Source organism: Anolis carolinensis, chromosome X, assembly GCF_035594765.1.
Source record: "Anolis carolinensis isolate JA03-04 chromosome X, rAnoCar3.1.pri, whole genome shotgun sequence".
NCBI classification, from domain to species: Eukaryota; Metazoa; Chordata; class Lepidosauria; order Squamata; family Dactyloidae; genus Anolis; species Anolis carolinensis.
The window spans coordinates 4763600-4784124 of record NC_085847.1 but is presented as its reverse complement, the minus strand read 5'-3'; the positions used below and the strand labels follow the sequence as shown (position 1 = coordinate 4784124).

General features: G+C 40.8%; 1 protein-coding gene across 12 annotated transcripts in view; it reads left to right on the top strand.

The window, feature by feature from the left end:
- fbrsl1 (fibrosin like 1) overlaps positions 1–20525 on the top strand; it is a 428841-nt gene that overhangs the window by 149693 nt on the left and 258623 nt on the right. For all 12 annotated transcript variants that reach the window (XM_016996766.2, XM_016996767.2, XM_016996770.2 and 9 more), the window contains exons 3-4: positions 1294–1395; positions 9082–9117. In XM_016996766.2, the coding sequence (XP_016852255.1) occupies positions 1294–1395; positions 9082–9117 (138 nt within the window). The remainder of the gene's footprint in view (positions 1–1293; positions 1396–9081; positions 9118–20525) is intronic.

Sequence of the window (20525 nt, the reverse complement as noted above, 5' to 3'; positions counted from 1 at the left end):
CCAGGAAACAGTGGACAGAGGTATTCAAGCAAGTTTAATAATTGATATTTACTCTGAAAGGTTAATGGTAGCAGTAATGCTTCTAATTTGCTTCCCCACACAAGACCTTGTTAGGTCAGCTTTTCTTTGGTTTTTTTTTTATTAGTTGGAAGTGTTCAGTTTCCACATTGTATAACATTGAGAGGAAGAGAAAGAGGGCAGCATAAAGATATGCCAGCCATGCTAGTCAGGGCTTCTAGAAGTTCTAGTCCAAAAATACACAATTATAAGTGGAGTCTGCCTTACCTTAAATGCTTAAAACCAGTAGATTTTTTTTGTTTTTGGAATACTTGTATTTGCATATACATAGTAATTGAGAGATAGGTGGGAAAGGGGGCTGTCTATACATCCAGTACCCGCTGAGCTTTTTCTCAAAGAGCTCTCATCCTACCACTGTCAGAAATTTGATGGGAGAAAGGGAAGTGGGAGAGGACTCCAGGTCTTGCAGCTCGATTTACACAAAGCCCCTATAAAAAGCAGACATCAGGCAAGGGAAAGCTCCAAATGCATCTGGCTGCCATGGGCTCAGGAAATGTTGGAAAACTCCAGCTGCCTGGCCAATCTACACTGCAGTCTCCTTTCACCAGGCCAATGGCACACAGGACAAATGTGGCACAAATTCTTCTCCACAGTTCCTTGTATCTATTCAAAGACCAGGAATATAGCCCTCCGGATACAGGGTTCATACTGTATTTCCAAACGTTTTGAAGGACTGACTACATCTCAGATTTATGAGCAGCAGGTACAACATGTTAAAGGCTACTATGGTTTAGTGCATTCAGTGTTGGACTAAGATTCTAAGAGGTGGGAATCTCTGCTCCACCTGGAAGAAACCTTGCCAAGAAAACTCTTAAGTGAAGTTTACCATACGTTGCAATCAACTTGAAGGCATATAATGACAACACACTGTACCATTAACAACAGCAATAGTCTATGGCATCTCCAAATGAAAAGATTTCATGGTGGAGGGGTCGATGGGGATGGTTGTAATAATATAAATGGCCTATCTTAATATTATCCTTAATTTTAAAAAACCCAGCCTATTTTAATGTATTGTGACAAGGATTGACAATATGACGACTTTGGAACACTCAGTTAAATGTAGGACTTTATGTGTAATACCTCTCCGAATTGTACAGTTTCTACCTGACGAACTAGTTGGACACACAAGGAAGTCTTTTGAATAAATTTAAAATCAGTAGGGAAAATGGTTTCCCACAGGTCAGTTTTTAACCTGTCTCTTGTTCCTTGCAGATGAAGGTCCCTGCAAAGCGGAGCAGCCGGAACAGTGAGGATGACAGCATCCGGGAGGCCACAAGCTCCCAGCTCAGCAGCTCCAGGGACTGCCTTAGTGATGTGAGTACCTTCAAGAAACAAGGGGTGCTGCATTGCAGCAGTTACGTTTTCCTCCATGAGCTGATGTTGGCACCCAGAGGTCATAGTAGACCACCCTATCCCCTCCCCAAACCATGATTGAGTGCAATGAGATGAGCGATGGAGCTTTCTGGCAAATACTGCAATCATAGCACACATAATATGATAAGTGTAAGACCAGAGACTGGGGAAACAAAGTGAAATTGTTACTCTCAGCGAAAAGATGGCTAAAGATTATGTTCTTTGAGAAGAAAAGTTATGTTTGTACTGGGAGAAGCTTACATACAGAGGGAGCTTTTTGTGCATCTTTTCAGCTGAAGTCCCCTTGAGGAGTCCCCTTGGGGAGGAGGGGGTACAAATAAAACTTATTATTCATGTTCTTCCTTTCATAAGGAAAGAGTTGGCGTGTCTAAGAGGGGAAATGCGTTATATACTTCCTATTGTTTGTTTGTTTGTTTGTTTCCTGCCCCGTCTCCCCACGGATCGAACCAGGAAACAAACAGCATATTAAATTTCAACAGTTACCATCAGTTAAAAACACATCATACATAAAGCATATTAAAAATCAGTTTAAATAAACATATACAATCAGTGCCTATTAAAACAGCTACTATATAATTTAAAATTCATAATTTAAGATTCATAATTTAAAATTCACCAGGATAGGCCTGCCAGAAGAGACTGATCATAATGCTGTTTTTAATTCAGACAACGTATTCAGCTGTTGTCTTCTGGCAGGTCATTGCACAGTTGTGGGGCAGCTGATGAAAAGGACCTCTGGGCAACAGCTGCCAGTCAGGTTGTGACTGGTTAAAGTAAACACACACACACACACACACACACAGGGGACCTGTGTACAGGAGAAGGCAATTCTGTAGGCAACCTAGACCCAAACCACGTAGGGCTTTAAAGAGCAAAGCCAACACTTTGACTGGAAACCAATTGGCAACCAGTGGAGTGGCTTTAGTATAGGGGCGATATGTTGTCTCCTGAATGTTCTTGCAACCATATTTTGCCATATTTTGAATTAATCGGCGTTTTCAAATTGGGTATAAAGGTAGCCCAGTGAAGTCCAGCCTTGAGATTACAAGCTTGTGCACCACCATCTTTAGGTCCCCCGAAGGAAGGAGTATAGCTGGCGTATCGCTTCTTCCTGGGCTGACCTTTAGAGAGGCAGATATCATAAAACAAAACCATGGCTTGTTCTGTGTAAACGCATAAATGGTTCCCATCCCCCCCCCCCCCGAGTTCTGGCCTCAGTCACCAGGAAATCAGTGGAAATGCTGGGACAATTTTATATGAAGGCGGTTTTTGGTGTGCTCAATTAGCATTTTGCCTTCATTAAAACATGATTTTTTTGCTAATTAGGACCTTCCCCGTTAGGAGAGATTTAAATGATGAACAATAATCAAACGGAGTCACAAAGCATGTATGACATATTAAATTTAACATTTTAATGGCGAGCCACAGTTACATTGCAGAGAGAGTGGGTTTTCATGTTGAGTTCTATTAATGTGAAATATGCTTCATAACTAAAGCCTGTCACAGGGAAGGCTGCTCACACCAGCCAAATTCAATTGGACAGTTAATTTAGCTTTAAAATTGAAAACACTACCTCTGTTTCTGGATGCAAAAAAAAAAAAAAAAGAGGTGGGGAGGGCTCCTTTGATAAGAGTAATGTATTTGCTATTAAAGCTTTCGGAATTTATTCTCCCGATGAAGGAGAAGAGGGAGAGGGGAAGGGAGAGAGGAGGGGGTAAAATGGCTCCCACAAATGTGTTTAAAAACTGAAAGTATTTATTAAAAATGTCAGCAGAAAAGTGCTTTTGGCAGATTAAAACGGGATTCAGCTTGACAGCTCTGACAGCAAAATGTGACAGTGGTGGTATTGTAGGGTGGTGGTGGTGGTAGAATTCGCTCTGCATGTTTTGAGTGTGAATGGGGTGCTATAAACAGCCTGTGTGGTGGGAAGGAATGAGCGGGGTTGGGGAGGGAAAAAACACAACCCTGTGCCGATGATTTGATTCCAGGAGAAAGAATTGTTTCTGAATCTGAAATGAACAAGCAATGATGCTGGGAGTGGGAGCGGGTTAGGAGAATGGATGATGCCCTTGCAATAATATAATCTTGTTTGCCTGTGGTTGTTTGTTTGAGTGTTGCCCCCCCCCCCCAAAATGCCGTGTTTTGTAAAACATCAATTGTCTCTTCCTCAGTTGCGCTCCAGACACACCAATGAAATGCACAGATATAGCACGGGGGACAAATGGCTTGAAACCAGTACATGGGAAAGGGATCTAGGAGTCTTAGTAGACCACAGGCTGAACATAAGTCAAGAGTGTGATACAGCAGATTAAAAACACAGATGTGATTCTAAATAATAATAATAATAATAATAATAATAATAATAATAATAATAATAATAATAATAATAATAATAATATGCTGTTGGGAAGTACAGCTGAGAGCAGAAGCAAAAGATTTGACCATCTATGACAAAGACTATTGCAATCAATAGTAGCATATTCAGTGATTTTTTTTAATGACAATGTTTCAGTGTCATGTTTATAGATTAGTATTCTGGTCAAAGATAAAGTAGGCCACAAGCTGAACATGAGTCAACAGTGTGAGGCGGCAGCTAAAAAAGCCAATGCAATTCTAGGCTTGATCAGTAAGAGTATAGTGTCTAGATCGATGGAAGTCATAGTCTATTCTGTTCTACTTTGGTCAGACCTCACTTGAAATAACCCTGTGTGCAGTTCTGGGCAAAGCAGTTCAAGGTGGAAATGGACAAGCTCACAGGTGTCCATAGAATGGCGACCAAAATGATTAAAGGTTTCGTAACCAAGCTCTATGAGGAGCATCTTAGGAAGCTGGGTATGTTTAGCTTAAAGAAAAGAAGGCTGAGAAGGGACGTGAGAGCCATGTTTTAATGTTTGAAGGGATGTCTCATCAAAGAAGGGGCAAGTTTGCTTTGTGTTGCTGTAGAGACTAGGAGGCCTTCTACACTGGCCCAAAATTTGGGTCCAGTTTGGCATCCTAGACACTAGATTGGGCCTTCAAGGAGTCCAGACTCCCTCAGTTGCTTCAGAGATGGGAGGGTGCCTCTATTGCCCATACCACACCTAAATTTGGGCATGAATGGGCACCTACCTGGTCCTTGACACTTTAGCTAACACCAGCCAGAATTCTGAGGTGGCATGACATATCTGGCATCTGCCACTACATGCAGTTGGGGGAGAACAGGGGACTGTTGTCCCATGTCTCAGGGCTGCCTGATTCAATGTAGCACAAGATGGCAGTGAAGATAGTTAGGAACCAGTCCTGTTAGGAGCCAGCCCAGTTGTCTTCATCACCCCTAAGTCGGGTTTTCCTCCAACTTAGCTTAATTCAAGGCCAGGACACAGCCAGACCTTGGGTTAACACTGATCAGTTCCACTCAGCATTCAGCTGCCACTGAGTTGATCCAAGCCTACACCAACCCAAGTGGCCAGTGAAAATGAGTCCTAAACATTTGGAAGAACCTCCTGACAGTAAGAGTTGTTCAATATAGGAATTTGCTGCCTCAAAGTGGAGTCTTCTTCTCTGAAGGCTTTGGAAGTGAGGCTGGATGGTTATCTCTCAGGAGAGCTTTGATTGGGTGTTCCTGCATGGCAGAGGGATGGTCCTCTTGGTCTTTTCCAAGCCAAGGATTCTATGACTGATTTACATTCTGAATTGTTCCAGTCCTTGTAATCATACTTTGCCTTGTTCAGATGGAATGGGAAACCATAGTTAAGCAGGAAAGAAGAGCCAGGATAAGGCCAGAGTACATGGATATAAAGGTCTTATCGATCTCAATTTATTCAGCCAAGATAGATATGTGTGACCCTCGCCAGTTTGTTGCAATGATTTCCTTGTCTGTAGCATTCCATATTGATGTTCCCAGTTTAGTTCATTCTGTGACCTGTGACTGAAAGCAAATTATTTTATCTAGCTATTGCAAATATCCAAATCTCCTCTCCCCTACAGGTAGGTAAAGGATCTTACGAGAAAATTAAGAGATAGCCCGTTCTTAGCCTGTTTGATTATTGTAACTGAAATTAAATAGGGGGAGGTTTGAGGTGGTCCCGGGAGGGAAAGAGGGTGTTCTGTTTTGCCTCTTTGTTCCATAATTGTCCTAATCTTTCCTGATGTCCTGAACAGTGTAAAAAATCCACACAGAACCTTACATAATGGCTTTTAAAAAAGGGTTTATCTTTTTCTTGACCCATCAGCTTAAGAACTGCCTGCTTTTTAATGGATTTTCTCAGTCACTAAATTGAATGGATCGTTCCTCATTATCATTTAAATGGGACCCTCATTCCTCACAAACACAGAACATTTGAATGTGGTGGTAGAGCTCTGTTAATTTGAAATGTATGGAAGCTGGGGGGTGGGGGGGGGTGGGAGGAACAGGAGGAGAAGGCAGCTCGAGAGTGTGGAATTGCTGCATGTAATTGTCATGGATTCTCAATTTTGTCACCCCAGATGGGAAAATAGACTAATAATTGTCTCCCAACCCTAGTAGAATAGCTGCCCTAGTTAGCTGAAGCTAACACTCTAATTATCATGGGGGCATCTAGATGAATGAGGATGTATGCAGGGCACAGCAAGGGCTAAATTGAGTGATATACTAAGGCAAAGAGCAAATTGGCAATTATGGGCCCAGCTGAAAAGGTTGGCAGGTGCGTGGCGTTCTTGTGCGCCCTGTGGGGAAAATTGGAAATATAAAATATCAACCATAAATACCAGCTGATTAGGAAATATGTTGCAAGGGGGCTGTTGGCCACTTTACAGACCATGGCTGCGGCATGGAGCAGGCAGGATGTTGATTTAACACCCCTAAAAATAATTATGTCAGCCTCTACTGAGTCAGTTTTAGAAGCAGATTCTTTTGCTCCTTCTGGCTCTTCTCTACCTGTTTCCTGCTTTTAACATGCAGCATGCACAAAATAAATACATGGCCGACCCATTCACCTGGAGGGGACAGAAAGTGCTAAAAAGTGCTCTCTTAATTCAAGCAGGCGTGCATAGTTCAGTAGTGAGCACATTTCATAGTCTCTTTTTTTGTAATTTGAATCCACTGGTTCATCTATTAGTCTCTGGAGTACCAGAAAACAAACTTGGTCCATATTCTACATGGCATTGCTTCAGATATTTAAAGATTAATATCATCTCACCCCTCTGTCTTCTCTTCTAAATATATCCAGCTCCCTAGATCATTCCTCATAAAACTTGGTTTCAAGACCTTTTATTATCTTGGTCACTTGCCTCTGGACACAGTATTCCAGGTGAGTTCTGAGCAATAGAGTGACACGACTCATTTCCTAGATCTAAGCATTATATCCTTGCTAATGCAGCCCATGATTTCATTGACTGTTTTGGCTACCACATCACACTGTTGATTCATCATAGCTTGTGGGACAAAAAGTGCTCTTCTCCAGCTTCACCAGAAGCAAGCAAGGAAGGAGTTAAACAGTTCTGCCTTCTCTCTGACCGCAGTTAACATTTTATCATTTCTCTATAGAGTGGCCCTACAATTTCCTTGACCCTAAAATTATTGACTATTTGTTTGTATTTTTCTTTGGTGGTTTCCCCCTTCTTTCATTTCTTATACACGTGTCTTAAATCTCAGCTCATCTGAAACCTCTTTGTATATCCTCTTTGATTTCTTTAGACATCCCATTTTTCCCCTTCTTGGAATTATTTGTAACCTTTTACTATCTTAAAAAATAAGCTTAAATGCTGCAAGTAGTATAAAACATACTCTTATTCGCTTTGTCTTCACCCAAACACCCACAACGGACCATTTAACAGTACCGCAAGGCACAGCATGAGCCAACTCCTGAACCACAACAATTTCTCCTCCACCGTTGAGTGAGAAACCCGTAACATTAAAAGTTATTACAATTTGCATTTACACTGAAATATGATTGACATTGTTTCTCATGATGTCATGATCATAGAGTTGGAGGAAGCCCCATGGGCCACTAAGTAGTCCAATGCATATCTTCCTTTAATGATAGAAACTTTTAACTAGTTACTTTTAAACTCTGCTGTGTTCTCATACTGTGACACTTCATATTTGTCTCTTGGTTCTTCTTCTGCATTTTAGATCTACACTTCCTTTTTATAACCTGTACTTAAAGCTCACAGAAAAGTGTCTATAAGCTTTGAAAGGAATGTTTGCTCACTAGTCATCCAACTGCTGGAAAGGATTTAAAGAGCTGTATCCAAGGAATTCACCAATTTTACTAGATTTACATAGTCAATAACAGATTTTTGTTGGGGGTAAAAGCATCCAGTGTTCAGTTCCAGGAAACATTAATCTTAAACAGGAAGAATAGATTTTTCTTCATTGGAAACCTTTACCTCTGGAAATTCCAGGGAAATTTCCAAAGAAAACGTGCATGTGTTACAAATTATTGTGCCATTTCTGCCTTTTGAAGGATTCCACGTGGTGCATTTAATATCTCAACAGGGAACTAGCAATAAAACGGCTGGATTTTTGTCTCCTCTACCCCCTCCATTTTTTACTAAAACTTTCTAGCAGCATAATCCTGCTCATTTCAACTGGGAAGTAAAGTTCTGCTATTTTCAATGAAATTTGCAACCCTGAAGAACTTGGGAAAGTGTTTTAAAGAAATAATTAGTTGCCATTCAAAGCAAATTAGGCCACTTCCACACATACATAAACCCACTTCGGAGCGGGTTTAAATCCACACACGCACGTGCCATCTTGGTTTATGCCCTCACAATATGCACAACCCTTTGCTTTTTACCCACTACCATTCACACATCTTGCTTCCTTTCCCATTTTCTCTCTTGCCTCACACCCTTGCAATGCCTTTTGGGCTTATTTCTTATACACCATTGCCTGTACTGCACTATTTCTTTCTTCCTGCTTGAGAGTTAGGGGAGACATTTTTTTTTCAGTACCATTTGGCACCTTGTTCCCTCATATCTAGACATCTGTGACAGCTGGTAATCTGGGACAGATGATGGTCCAATTGGGCATCAGATGGCATGCTTAGAATCCAAGTAAAACCCCGCCAAACTGGGAGTATGGCAAGTATTTAGTTAGTTGAATCAAGGGCTAATATAGCCTAAGGCAATTGGCTATTCTGATGGACTCTGGACATAACGCATCAACCATCTAATTCATAAATCATCTAATTCAGTGATAGAGCACTGTTTTCCATTCTTCCCATCTTACAGCCCATTGAGAGAATATAAACAACTTTTGTACACTTACATTTTTCCTTTTGGCAGCAGTGTAGATTGGCCCTGCAAATAGATTGCAAGTAAGTAGGCATCAGTGACGGTAGGGAAGAGGGCTAGCAAGAGGACTATATGGTTCCATTGTTCTTATTTCATTGCAGGCATTATAGATCTATGTAGGTTCATGGATCAGCATGCCTAGTTACTTTACATGACCATAATATCTTCCAGGAAGGCAGGTATGTAAACATTTGTGTCTTTGTGAAATGAGCATGATTTGCAATACCAGTTGTTGGTCTTGATAGAATTATCTAAGAAATAGCACTTAACAGCTGAATGGATAGGGAAGTTCAGGTTGTTTCCTTCTGTGTGGCCCAATATCTACAACTTTTTCCATTGCTTATAATACCATTTTGTTTCTTCCTACAGAGTTCTGCTCAATCGCTTTCAGGAAAAGGTTATTCGGTAAGTCATTTTGCACCTAATTCTTTAATTTAATGTCTGTTGCTATTTCATTGTAAAAGTTTACATCTCTTTTTATATGTTCACATACACTGAAGGAATACACAGCATGAAAAATTATGCTTTGAGAAAAAAGCACAGTCATGTCTCCTGAACCACTTCTCTGTTTAAGAATGTATTAAATAGTTTATTTTTAGAGGCTCTTGGCTTTGCTGTGTTGCCTTTCAGTTGATGCAAACCATATGGCTTGAAATCCAAAGATCATAGCTGAATATAACACACGGTTGGCTGTATAAATCCAAACCATTCTTTTATTGACCCGTTATTTGCCACATATTTTATATACTCTGTGTGTTTGTGTGTGTGTTTAATCTAAGCTGTAATTTAGTGTAATGTTTGTCCATTAAAAATTGTTCCAGTTTTCCAACTCTTAAAAGAGCAAAGAAAGAAACAGTCAAACATGGCAACACTTACTTTAATTGGTTTTGGTCTCAAAGTACTTTGTGGAGGCATTTTTGGAAGTAAAAGAAGTTCTAAATTGCATGTCTGAAACAGACTTGCTTCAAAAATATTAAAAGGTAATTTAGTGCTACAGATTGGGTCTTGGACTCACATACTTCTGTCTCGTCATTGAGCATGGTCTGATGTTGGCTTGTTTCAACAAATAATTGCTTGCTAACCACAATTCTCTCCAGTTTGAATGAAGTAAATTCTGATTAGAGTAAATCAAGAAGGAGGTGCTTCCATTCTCATTATCAGTGCCCTATAAAGGAGGAGGAGTCCAAGGGCCTAATCCTACCACTATTCCGTAGCATTAAAAAGTCATGCATTTTCCATTTTATGAGTCACTGCCAGTCACTGAGGCTCCTGGTACTTTTGGAAGGAAGGAAGGGAGATCCAACAATAGCCAGTTGGCAATAAATACGGTGCCAGTCCTGAGCTCATTGGGGGAAATGTAACTGGTCCCCCACATCAGATGGCTTTAAAAGTGTTGTCACTTTAAGAGAAAAACCCAGTTGGTAATTAGCAGTTCAGAGATCAAAATGTAGAGGAATCAATCTGTAGCTGTAAAAAACAAGACAAATCCAAGTTTTGAGAAAAAAAATAGGCAGAGTGTTCTGGCTGACTGAGGTGTCTTTCACATGAAGTGAGTGACGGATGCTGCTCCCAGCATCTAGTGTTTGCTGCTTGTCTTATCTCGAGTGACTGGGCTGCAGATGTGCCCAGCTCCTCCCCAAACACTCTCACACTGCTGATAGCTCAGAGGGAGGCATGACAGGAAGCTCTGTTGTAAACCATCCTAGGATCAATTTTGACAAAGTGTCAGGATCCTATGCCTCGGACCTGCCATGGGGGAAACTGTGTTGCTTTTTGACTGCTAGATTTGACAATATACACTTTATGGTTTAGATGTACAGGCAGTCCCCGGGTTACAAACAAGATAGGTTTGTTCTTGAGTTGAATTTGTATGTAAGTGTAACTCCAGCCAATATATATATACATAGGCAGTCCCCAAGTTATGAACAAGATAGTTTCTGTAGGTTTGTTCTTGGGTTGAATTTGTAAGTCAGAACAAGTGTAACTGCATATATGTGTGTGTGTGTGCATGCTTTGGATAGCATAGGGAAGAGTTAACACCCCTGTGATGTTTGTTTTGCTGTCTGTGCCCCTGTTCAGATTTTACCTCACTTTCTGTCCCTGTGACAATTGGATTTTGAAAATTTTGTGTTGTCGTGGAAACAAGGATTGGTGAGAAAGCTTCGTAGGACACACCTTTCCCCCATGATAACTCTTATAGGAGTGGATTTTCCTCCCAAGGGGCAGATTTCTTCTCACTTCCTGTTGTCTCACCTTCATTTGTGACTAGGAGTTGTATGTGCGTCAGACATTTGTAACTCAAGGATTACCTGTACTTACAATTAATTGTTCAGATGTATTGTAACCGACAGAGTACACAGCTGCATATTATAGTTAGTGAGAAACTGGCACTGTTTATCATTATTACTAGACACCTGGGAGAAAGGGGTATATGAAAGATCTGGAATCCAGGGTCATTCTCATGTGAAGCTGGAACTCAGATGGATGATAGAATCATAGAATCATAGAATAGTAGAGTTGGAAGAGACCACATGGGCCATCTAGTCCAACCCCCTGCCAAGAAGCAGGAAATCGCATTCAAAGCACCCCCGACAGATGGCCATCCAGCCTCTGCTTAAAAGCCTCCAAGGAAGGAGCCTCCACCATGGCCCCGGGGAGAGAGTTCCACTGTCGAACAGCTCTCACAGTGAGGAAGTTCTTCCTGATGTTCTGGTGGAATCTCCTTTCCTGTAGTTTGAAGCCATTGTTCCGTGTCCTAGTCTGCAGGGCAGCAGAAAACAAGCTTGCTCCCTCTTCCCTATGACTTCCCTTCACATATTTGTACATGGCTATCATGTCTCCTCTCAGTCTTCTCTTCTGCAGGCTAAACATGCCCAGCTCTTTAAGCCGCTCCTCATAGGGCTTGTTCTCCAGACCCTTAATCATTTTAGTTGCCCTCCTCTGGACGCTTTCCAGCTTGTCAACATCTCCCTTCAACTGTGGTGCCCAAAATTGGACACAGTATTCCAGGTGTGGTCTGACCAAGGCAGAATAGAGGGGGAGCATAACTTCCCTGGATCTAGACGCTATTCCCCTATTGATGCAGGACAGAATCCCATTGGCTTTTTTAGCAGCCGCATCACATTCCTGGCTCATGTTTAACTTGTTGTCCACGAGGACTCCAAGGTCTTTTTCGCACACACTGCTGTCAAGCCAGGCGTCCCCCATTCTGTATCTTTGATTTCCATTTTTTCTGCCAAAGTGAAGTATCTTGCATTTGTCCCTGTTGAACTTCATTTTGTTAGTTTTGGCCCATCTCTCTAGTCTGTCAAGATCGTTTTGAATTCTGCTCCTGTCTTCTGGAGTGTTAGCTATCCCTCCCAGTTTTGTGTCGTCTGCAAACTTGATGATCGTGCCTTCTAACCCTTCGTCTAAGTCGTTAATAAAGATGTTGAACAGAACCGGGCCCAGGACGGAGCCCTGCGGCACTCCACTTGTCACTTCTTTCCATGATGAAGACGACGCATTGGTGAGCACCCTTTGGGTTCGTTCGCTTAGCCAATTACAGATCCACCTAACCGTAGTTTTGTCTAGCCCACATTTTACTAGTTTGTTTGCCAGAAGGTCGTGGGGGACTTTGTCGAAGGACTTACTGAAATCCAGGTAGGCTACATCCACAGCATTCCCTGTATCGACCCAACTCGTAACTCTATCGAAAAAAGAGATCAGATTAGTCTGGCATTACTTGTTTTTGGTAAATCCGTGTTGACTATTAGCAATGACCGCATTTGTTTCTAAGTGTTCGCAGACCACTTCCTTAATGATCTTTTCCAGAATTTTGCCTGGTGATGTCACGTTTAGCTTAAGTGACCAATTATAGAAAGACCATGAAAGGATTAACCGAGGGGGTCCTGTGGGCCAATGGTTTTGTAAAATATGAAATGTTTGAAAGCTAAGCCTCTATAGAGTGTATGCTTATAGCAATCTTCAGGTCTGAGAACAATATCGTGTAGTGCCCTTACTGTGTTTTCAACAAAGATCTACTGTTTTCAAGTTTATTTTGAAGACAGATTAGGTCTACAGATGACAATAAAGGCCAGTGTACAAATGTGTCAACTAAATATCAAGATTTTCCAGTTTTGCCTTGCCAAAAGTCTAAAGTCACACAATAAAGTTGTGTTTATAAAGATTTGTCATAATACATATTACATCACAAGTTTTCAGTCAACTGAGTGCAAAATGTTTTTGGAGATTTTTTTAAAAGAAAAGAGCAATTGATCTCTACTTGATTTGGTTTTGGAGAGGTTTTTTTCACTAATAGATAGCTGTGCAAGAACGTGATGGCATTCTCTGATTCTACCTGTAAAGTAAGTGACAAAACTAACTTCTCTTCCATCTATATTGTTTAAATGTTCTGTGGGCATCTGTTTAATGGAGGTGAAGAAAGAAGAATGGAGACAAATCATAATTGCACTATAAAGTTGATTTGGATTTTCATGCTTCTCTGCTAAGCTGTTTCTTAAAAATAGAATGAAAAACCAAGAAGCATTGAGCATTGCAATCCAAAGCTCGATGCTATATGGCATCAAACAAGGATTCTTTGTTTGCCTTCACAGAAATTGTAAATTAAGTTCCTTGCTTAATTTAACTGTAATTAATTGCTTTTAGCATTTCTAATTGGCAGTAGTCCCTTTCTTGCATTCTTGCAAATTGAAGAAGATTATGATTTTCTGATTTGAAGCACATATTGCAGATGACTAAAGTTTAGAAAGTTGTTTGTAATATTTTGGTACATTGACTGATCATAATTTAACTGCTTGCAACATCATCTGTTGAGTGTTTTTTCAACATTTTAGCGGCTTTTTGGATTTCTTAAATTGAGTTGATTTATGTTTCATGGAAATTTTGAAATAATGTGTACGATTTGTCACTTAAACGTTTGACTTTATCTCTTGCATGCTACAGTTTCTTCTCCCCATTTATGTGTGTGTGTGTGTGTGTGTAAGAGTGGGGGTTTCATGGATGAGCAGAATTCAAACCCCGATCTTCAGAGTCCTAGTCCAATACTCAAACCATTAGGCAAATATGTCCAGGTGTCGGCGGTAGCTGGGAGGATAGGTCACTCCACAGTCTTCTTGGTGCAACCGCTGAAAAGGTTCTCTAGGTGACTGTTGCCAGTTGGATTCTGGCTGGTTGGAGTAAGCATCCTCCAGAGAATCTCCATGTCCTAAGGGGAAAATAAGGGGCGATCCTATAGGTAACCCAAACCCAAAACCCTTGGACTCACTACAGTGCTTGGAAAAGATAGCTTTTGAGACTACATCTTCCACAGTCCTGTGTCCAGCATGACTAGTAGCTATACCGGATGGAAGATTCTGGGAATCAAAGCCCCCAAAAGGTCATGTTCCCAAGCTACGTCGTACATTACCATTGTTCTTTTTAAATGGAATAACTCAACAGAGGTGTTGAAGATAGAGTTCCAGAGACAGTGAGCATACAACTTGGACACTTCCTCTCCTGTTTCATGTTCACCATTATTTTTAAATAGTGTTCTGTTTCCTTTGTGCCCAAAGGTTTTTGTTACCTCTTTAGAAAGGTGAGGATAGAAAAGGAGAGAAAAGGAAAGAAAATGTGATTCACTAAGGAGCAAATCAGTCAGAAAGTTCAACACAATGACACGAAAACTCCAAGCTGAGACAGAACTGAGGGGAGAAATAAGCCAAATTAATGCACATTTACGAGTATAAAGTAAAAGTGTAATGTAAGAGTTTAATGACGTCTTTCACACAGCTTTCTATATGAAGCTGGAACTTCACATATTGCATAGTAGCCAGCATCATGTAATGTATCCAATGTAGCAGGAAGCTGCTCTCACTTCTGCTACTTGATATAGCTATATGCCTATCTATAAACAAGTGGAGTTTATATGCATGTATTGGAGCTTTTAAAAGAACACGTTCTCTAAAGAGAGAAGCAGTTTGATATAGCTTGGAGACAGCCTCCATTTCAGTGACTCACCAAGTGTTGAAGTTAGCAATCACTCAGGCACATACATCCTCCATACACACAATGCATTAAGAACTAAATAAGGGCATATAAAAACTCTTCTTGCATCAGGAGTGCCTTCTCTTTCCTGACAGGTCTGCAAAAGCCTTGCGGTATTAAATAATTCAAATAGTATCCTTGACATACACACACACAAAAGACGGGGGGAGAGAAACAGTAATTCAAAGTACATACTGGTGTATAGACTAGAGAGTGGAAATCACTAGATAAAAATAATTATTTGCTCATAAATTATTCCTTTTTCAATCAGTCAGATGGAACAATGCAACCCTAATGTAATGATTATGACTTAACACGGGAAAACTCTCGCTTCTTTTAAGAGTTATATGGATGTGGTGAGATTGGTTAAGGTGGCTGAGACCTTGTAACTGTTCCAAAACATGGACTCTTTGGTACCTATTTGCAATTTATCCTAGGAGTAGTGATACCGAAATTAAATGGTACAATAAAAAGCCACAGAAATATTATTAGGTGTCAATCTGTTTTCATCTCTGCAACTTCGGAACCAGTGTAGTATAGTGATTTAAAATGGATTATGACTCTGGAGATGAGCCTTCAAATCTGCTCAGCAAGGGAAACCCATTGAAGAGTCTTGTGGCATTATATATAGTACAGAAAGTATAGGTACACTTCAGTTAATGAATCCTAGAATCATTGAGTTGGAAAAGACACCACAAAGAGGTGTCCAGTTCAACCCCCTTCTGCCATGTAGGCTAACCTGCTTTGCCCTCTCCTATCTGTTTTGCTCTTCGTTTATGCTCAGTAAGTGATTCTAGAGGCGTTTGCTGTTTATCTTACTTGTTGTACGTAAGCACACACAGCTATGGTAGAATCATTTAGAATAGAATCCCATTATTTCTCAGGTCAAGCCTTATTGCACTGTTTATTGCAGAGACACTTCTGCAACTCAGCATTGAAAGTCTATGTCCCCATCTGCACTGACAATTAAATGCAGTTTCAAACTAGTACTGAAGAAAGTGATTTTCATGTGGAGATGATTACATAGGAAATCTTGGAACCGGTATGATAGTGTAGATATTTGTGTTTGAATCACATCTGGAAAATTGTCTTTTATTTCATTTCTTACATCTTACAAAGTATCTGTCTTTTGTAAATGTAAAAAATATACAAGACCACAATCCATTCTTAATTTACTTGTACTACGTAAGATGTTGTGACATCTACAGCTCTAGACTACTCTGCAGCTGCAAACATCTTATTTTATGCTTCTGCTCGAGCTAGCCCTGCCAGGCATTGCAGTCAAAGTGTTTATGGCTCAAAGCAATTTCCTTCAGTGGCACAGATCACGTCTGGGATATACAACATGTGTTAATTTAACAAAGCAGCTCTTTGATGCTGCTTTAATTTTTTAACAACAGCTCAGAGGCAATGATGTACAGATTATATAGTGTCAGTTTCCCAATTAAAGTTTTACAGGAAAATACTCTGGTTTTGCTCTAAGCCAGTTTTGAATGCTTCCTTCCGGCACTTGTGCAAATGAAAAGCACACGGTTGCAAAGCATCCATTTGAAACCTTGAAATATTTATGGAGACTTCAGTTGAATACTGAAACAGGAATCTTCCTGTAGGCTTGCCGGTGTCTTTCATATGCATATATTTTGCAATTAAATATCTGGAAGCTTGTTTGCTGTTGACAATTTCCTTTTGGTTTGTTTGTTGTTTTTGTAGTTTTGCTTTGTTTTTAATCGTAATAAGTTCTTTAACATACTTAACCAGAGTTCTTCCTTGGAATCGGAGCTGATGGATGGGAAGAGCAGTGTTTGAGGTGTCCCATGAAATTATATATAGAACTAGCTGTGCCTGGCCACGCGTTGCTGTGGCGAAGTATGGTGGTATGGGAAATAAAGTATTGAGGAATTGGTGGTAGTTAAGGTAATGGGTAAAGGTATGGAGTCCAGATAATCCAGTTAAAGCAGATAATATAAGATTATAAATGGGTTATATAGCTGTGTGGAAGGGCCTTGAGTCTACACTGCCATCTAATCCAGTTAAAATCTGATAATCTAATCCAGTTAAAATCTGATAATTTGTATTTTATAGGCAGTGTGGAAGAGGCCTACGTGAGGCCTAACTCTGCCTGTCCCCTGGATGAGTGGGTTGCTAGGAGACCAAGTGGGCGGAGCTTAGCCTTCTAACTGGCAGCAATTGGATAAAAACAATTATTCCTCTCCTTCTAATTAGGACTTTATTTTTCTTTTCTTTTTGTTGTATCAACCTAGAGGCATGGATGATGGGTTGTGTTGTCAATTTTGGAGGTTGGGGGGTGTTTAGTTTTGTTGTTTTGGCGGTTGCCAGGATTCCATCACTCTTTTATATATATAGAAGATTGGGGTGGGATTAATAGTATTGTGCTCTCTAATAATGTTACTTGAATTACTGACATATTGGACACAGCCTACCTAAAATACATGCTCTGAGAGGTGAAGGTAGGAAAATGCCCGTATTATATGTTCAGCTGTACAGGCCCTGCTTTTCGGGGACAGGGGTAGGAGAAGGACTGCCATTCCAGAAAGCCCAGTCTCATGTAAGCTTCCCTTCTCTTACCATCCATCAAAGAAATGCAGTAGAGCTTGCTTGGTCGTGTCTGCAGTGAGTTCTAATCTTGCAAATGATTGCAAATTGTTCCCTCTTTTTCCAGGGAAGTTGGGACGAAAGGATTTCCCCAAGAGGCCTTGGCTTAGGCAAAGGTAGCTTAACCTCCTGAGTAGCAACAGGGGAGAATTAGTCATGCACAGCAGATTTGGGCTCCGCGCTTTCTTTCTCTTTCATAAGGAATTTTAGAGTTAGGAGGTGGGCCTCAAAGTGTACTCTGAGCCAGGTGGATTATTGAAGAAATCTTGGGCTCTGGAGCCTAGTTTCTGTTTCTATCCCTTTCAGTATTGATAAAAACTCTTTCCAGATGCTCACTAAAACATGCGAAGAGAGGAGCATGCTAACCTCACCCCTTCTTCATTGCTTTGATCATGTGAAAAACAACAAATCTGAAGCAGACAGTCATTTATGTGTGGAATTCTCATTCATGTGGCACATCTCCATGCCTACATTGAGCACTCCACTACATAGTACAGATACATTTATTTCTCCACTACATATAATGGCTTCTTGTGGTAGTGGCACATTTCTGGTAGATTTCATTGGAAAGAAAGAGATAAAAGACTAGAATTCCAAAATAAAAATGTTTACAATCAGGAAGCATATAGATGAATGAAATGAAATGCAACAGAACACTGATTTGGACACACTGTGAACATACCTTAATTCCGGGGTGTCAGACTCATTGTCACTGAGGGCCATATCAGCCTTATGGTTACAAAGGGCTATTTGTCATTGTAATAAATGTATAAATGTAACTGTGTTCCCCTGGCATTGAAAGCCTCATGAGCCACATAAAATGACATGATGGGCCAGATTCGGCCCACAGCCCTTGTGTTTGACACATGTGCCTTCATGACTACTTGTCAACATTGGGAAGATATGTACAACACAAGTATTGTGCAAGTGCATGTTGCTTAATCTCCCCCACTTATACCAGGGGCAGCTAAACAAATCACAGAACTTTGTGCCACAGTTTTTTTTACAGACCACTTGCACTATATTGATCTGTTCACTCCCACCAAACCAGAGAGAGAATCCAGGGATTGTTCTTGGCCTCATTCTCTGATTTGTTGGGAATTGATGGACTTGTGCCATGAAAGATCACTCATGGTCTATGTATATATCATATCAACCACAGTAGGGCAGGTGCCAGCATCACTAGTGAACTCCTGTGTCCCAGAAAGTTGGGTGAGTACTTCGGATCACAATGTAGTAACAGGAATGAACAGGAGAAATAACCTGTATTCCTGTACCTGCATGATGGGTAAAATAGTAGCTTTGACCCAGTCAAAAGAGGACAGGTGAATAGACAGCAATGACCACAGAGAAGTGAATATGATCTTTCTCAGGGAGGGGGATCCTCTTGACCAAGCCTCCTGCCCAGAAGGAGTCAGCAGTGCTATCCTGGGTCTTTATACCCCAAATCTCTCCATACTGTTAAAAGGCTTCTAAAGAGAGATTTGTGCTTATGGTTTCTGCCAGCTGACATCTTAGATATGATGAACTCCACAAATACTGTGCCAAAGCACTGAAAAGACCATCTGCCTCCCTTCCAGACTTGAAGTGCTGTTCCATCTTGTCAACAGGGCTTTCCACCAGGCCTTCAATTTGTGCATCCTGCCTTCTGAGGTTCGGCTCATGTGTTGTGCGACTCTGCTGGCACTCTTGCGGAGGCTGCTTCCTTTGCTGTGTGCTGTGAATAAGTGGCAACTGTCGTCAGTGTATGTTTGTCAAATATTTTCCTTAAAATACATAAAGCCTTGCCAGGCATGGCACAGTCAGCCTTGCTTTTTTCATGTTTTCCTAGAATGGAGACCAAAATTAAAGGTGTTGTTTCAGAAAGGGCAAGATACAGTATGAAGGTTGTCTAGTCCAACTCCTTACCATGCACACAATCAAAGTAATCCTAAAAGAAAGATGCCTGTCCAACCTCTCATAGAATTGTAGAATTGGGAGAGACCTCATGGGCCATCCAGTCCAACCCCCTGCCAAGAAGCAGGAAATCGCATTTAAAGCGATTTATTTCACTGTTCAATAACTCTAATGAAAAAAGTTCATTCTAATGTTTATGCAGAATCTCTTTTCTGGTAATGTGAACCTACTGGTTGTCTCTAACAGTAGAAAACAAGCTATCTCTGTCTTCTGTTTGAGAAAACCTGGATGCCTCCCAACCTTAATATGGAGCTCATCAGAATATTCTATCAGAACAATGGCTTCAAACTACAGGAAAGGAGATTCCACCTGAACATCAGGAAGAACTTCCTCACTGTGATGGCTGTTCGGCAGTGGAACTCTCTGCCCCGGGCCGTGGTGGAGGCTCCTTCTTTGGAGGCTTTTAACCAGAGGCTGGATGGCCATCTGTCGGGGGTGCTTTGAATGCGATTTCCTGCTTCTTAGCAGGGGGTTGGACTGGATGGCCCATGAGGTCTCTTCCAACTCTACTATTCTATGATTCTATGATTCTAAGTACAGTAGAGTCTCACTTATCCAACATAAATGGGCCAGCAGAACATTGGATAAGTGAATATGTTGGATAATAAGGAGGGATAAAGGAAAAGCCTATTACACATCAAATTATGTTATGATACACCAAAACATCATGTTATACAACAAATTTGACAGAAAAAGTAGTTCAATACGTAGTAATGCTATGTAGTAATTACTGTATTTACGAATTTAGCACCAAAATATCACGATGTATTGAAAACATTGACTACAAAAATGCATTGGATAATCCAGAACCTTGGATAAGCGAGTGTTGGATAAGTGAGACTCTACTGTACCTAGAGATTTTAGTTTTTTCTTAATACTTTTGTAGTATGACAGCCATTATCTGAGCAAGCAAGGAGGAATAAAGTCCTATCCTGCTATGCATTTTGGACTGGTGCCTCCTTAGAAGGCTCTCCATCTTGGCAGTCCATTTTCCAGGAGAGCTGCCCCTTCCCTAAAGAATGAAAGAATCTAGAGCGAATCTACTAACATTTTACTTCTTGACCTGCTGATCTTCAGCTTCCGCTCAATACTGTTTCCAGGTGTGGAATTAGGGAAGTGAAGAAAATTAAGCCGGGAGCTTGAGCTCTTCTTTAGAAACGGCGGCGCTCTTAATTAACGCAACCTTTGCTGGTTCTCAGCACAAGCTTGCCTCCTACACT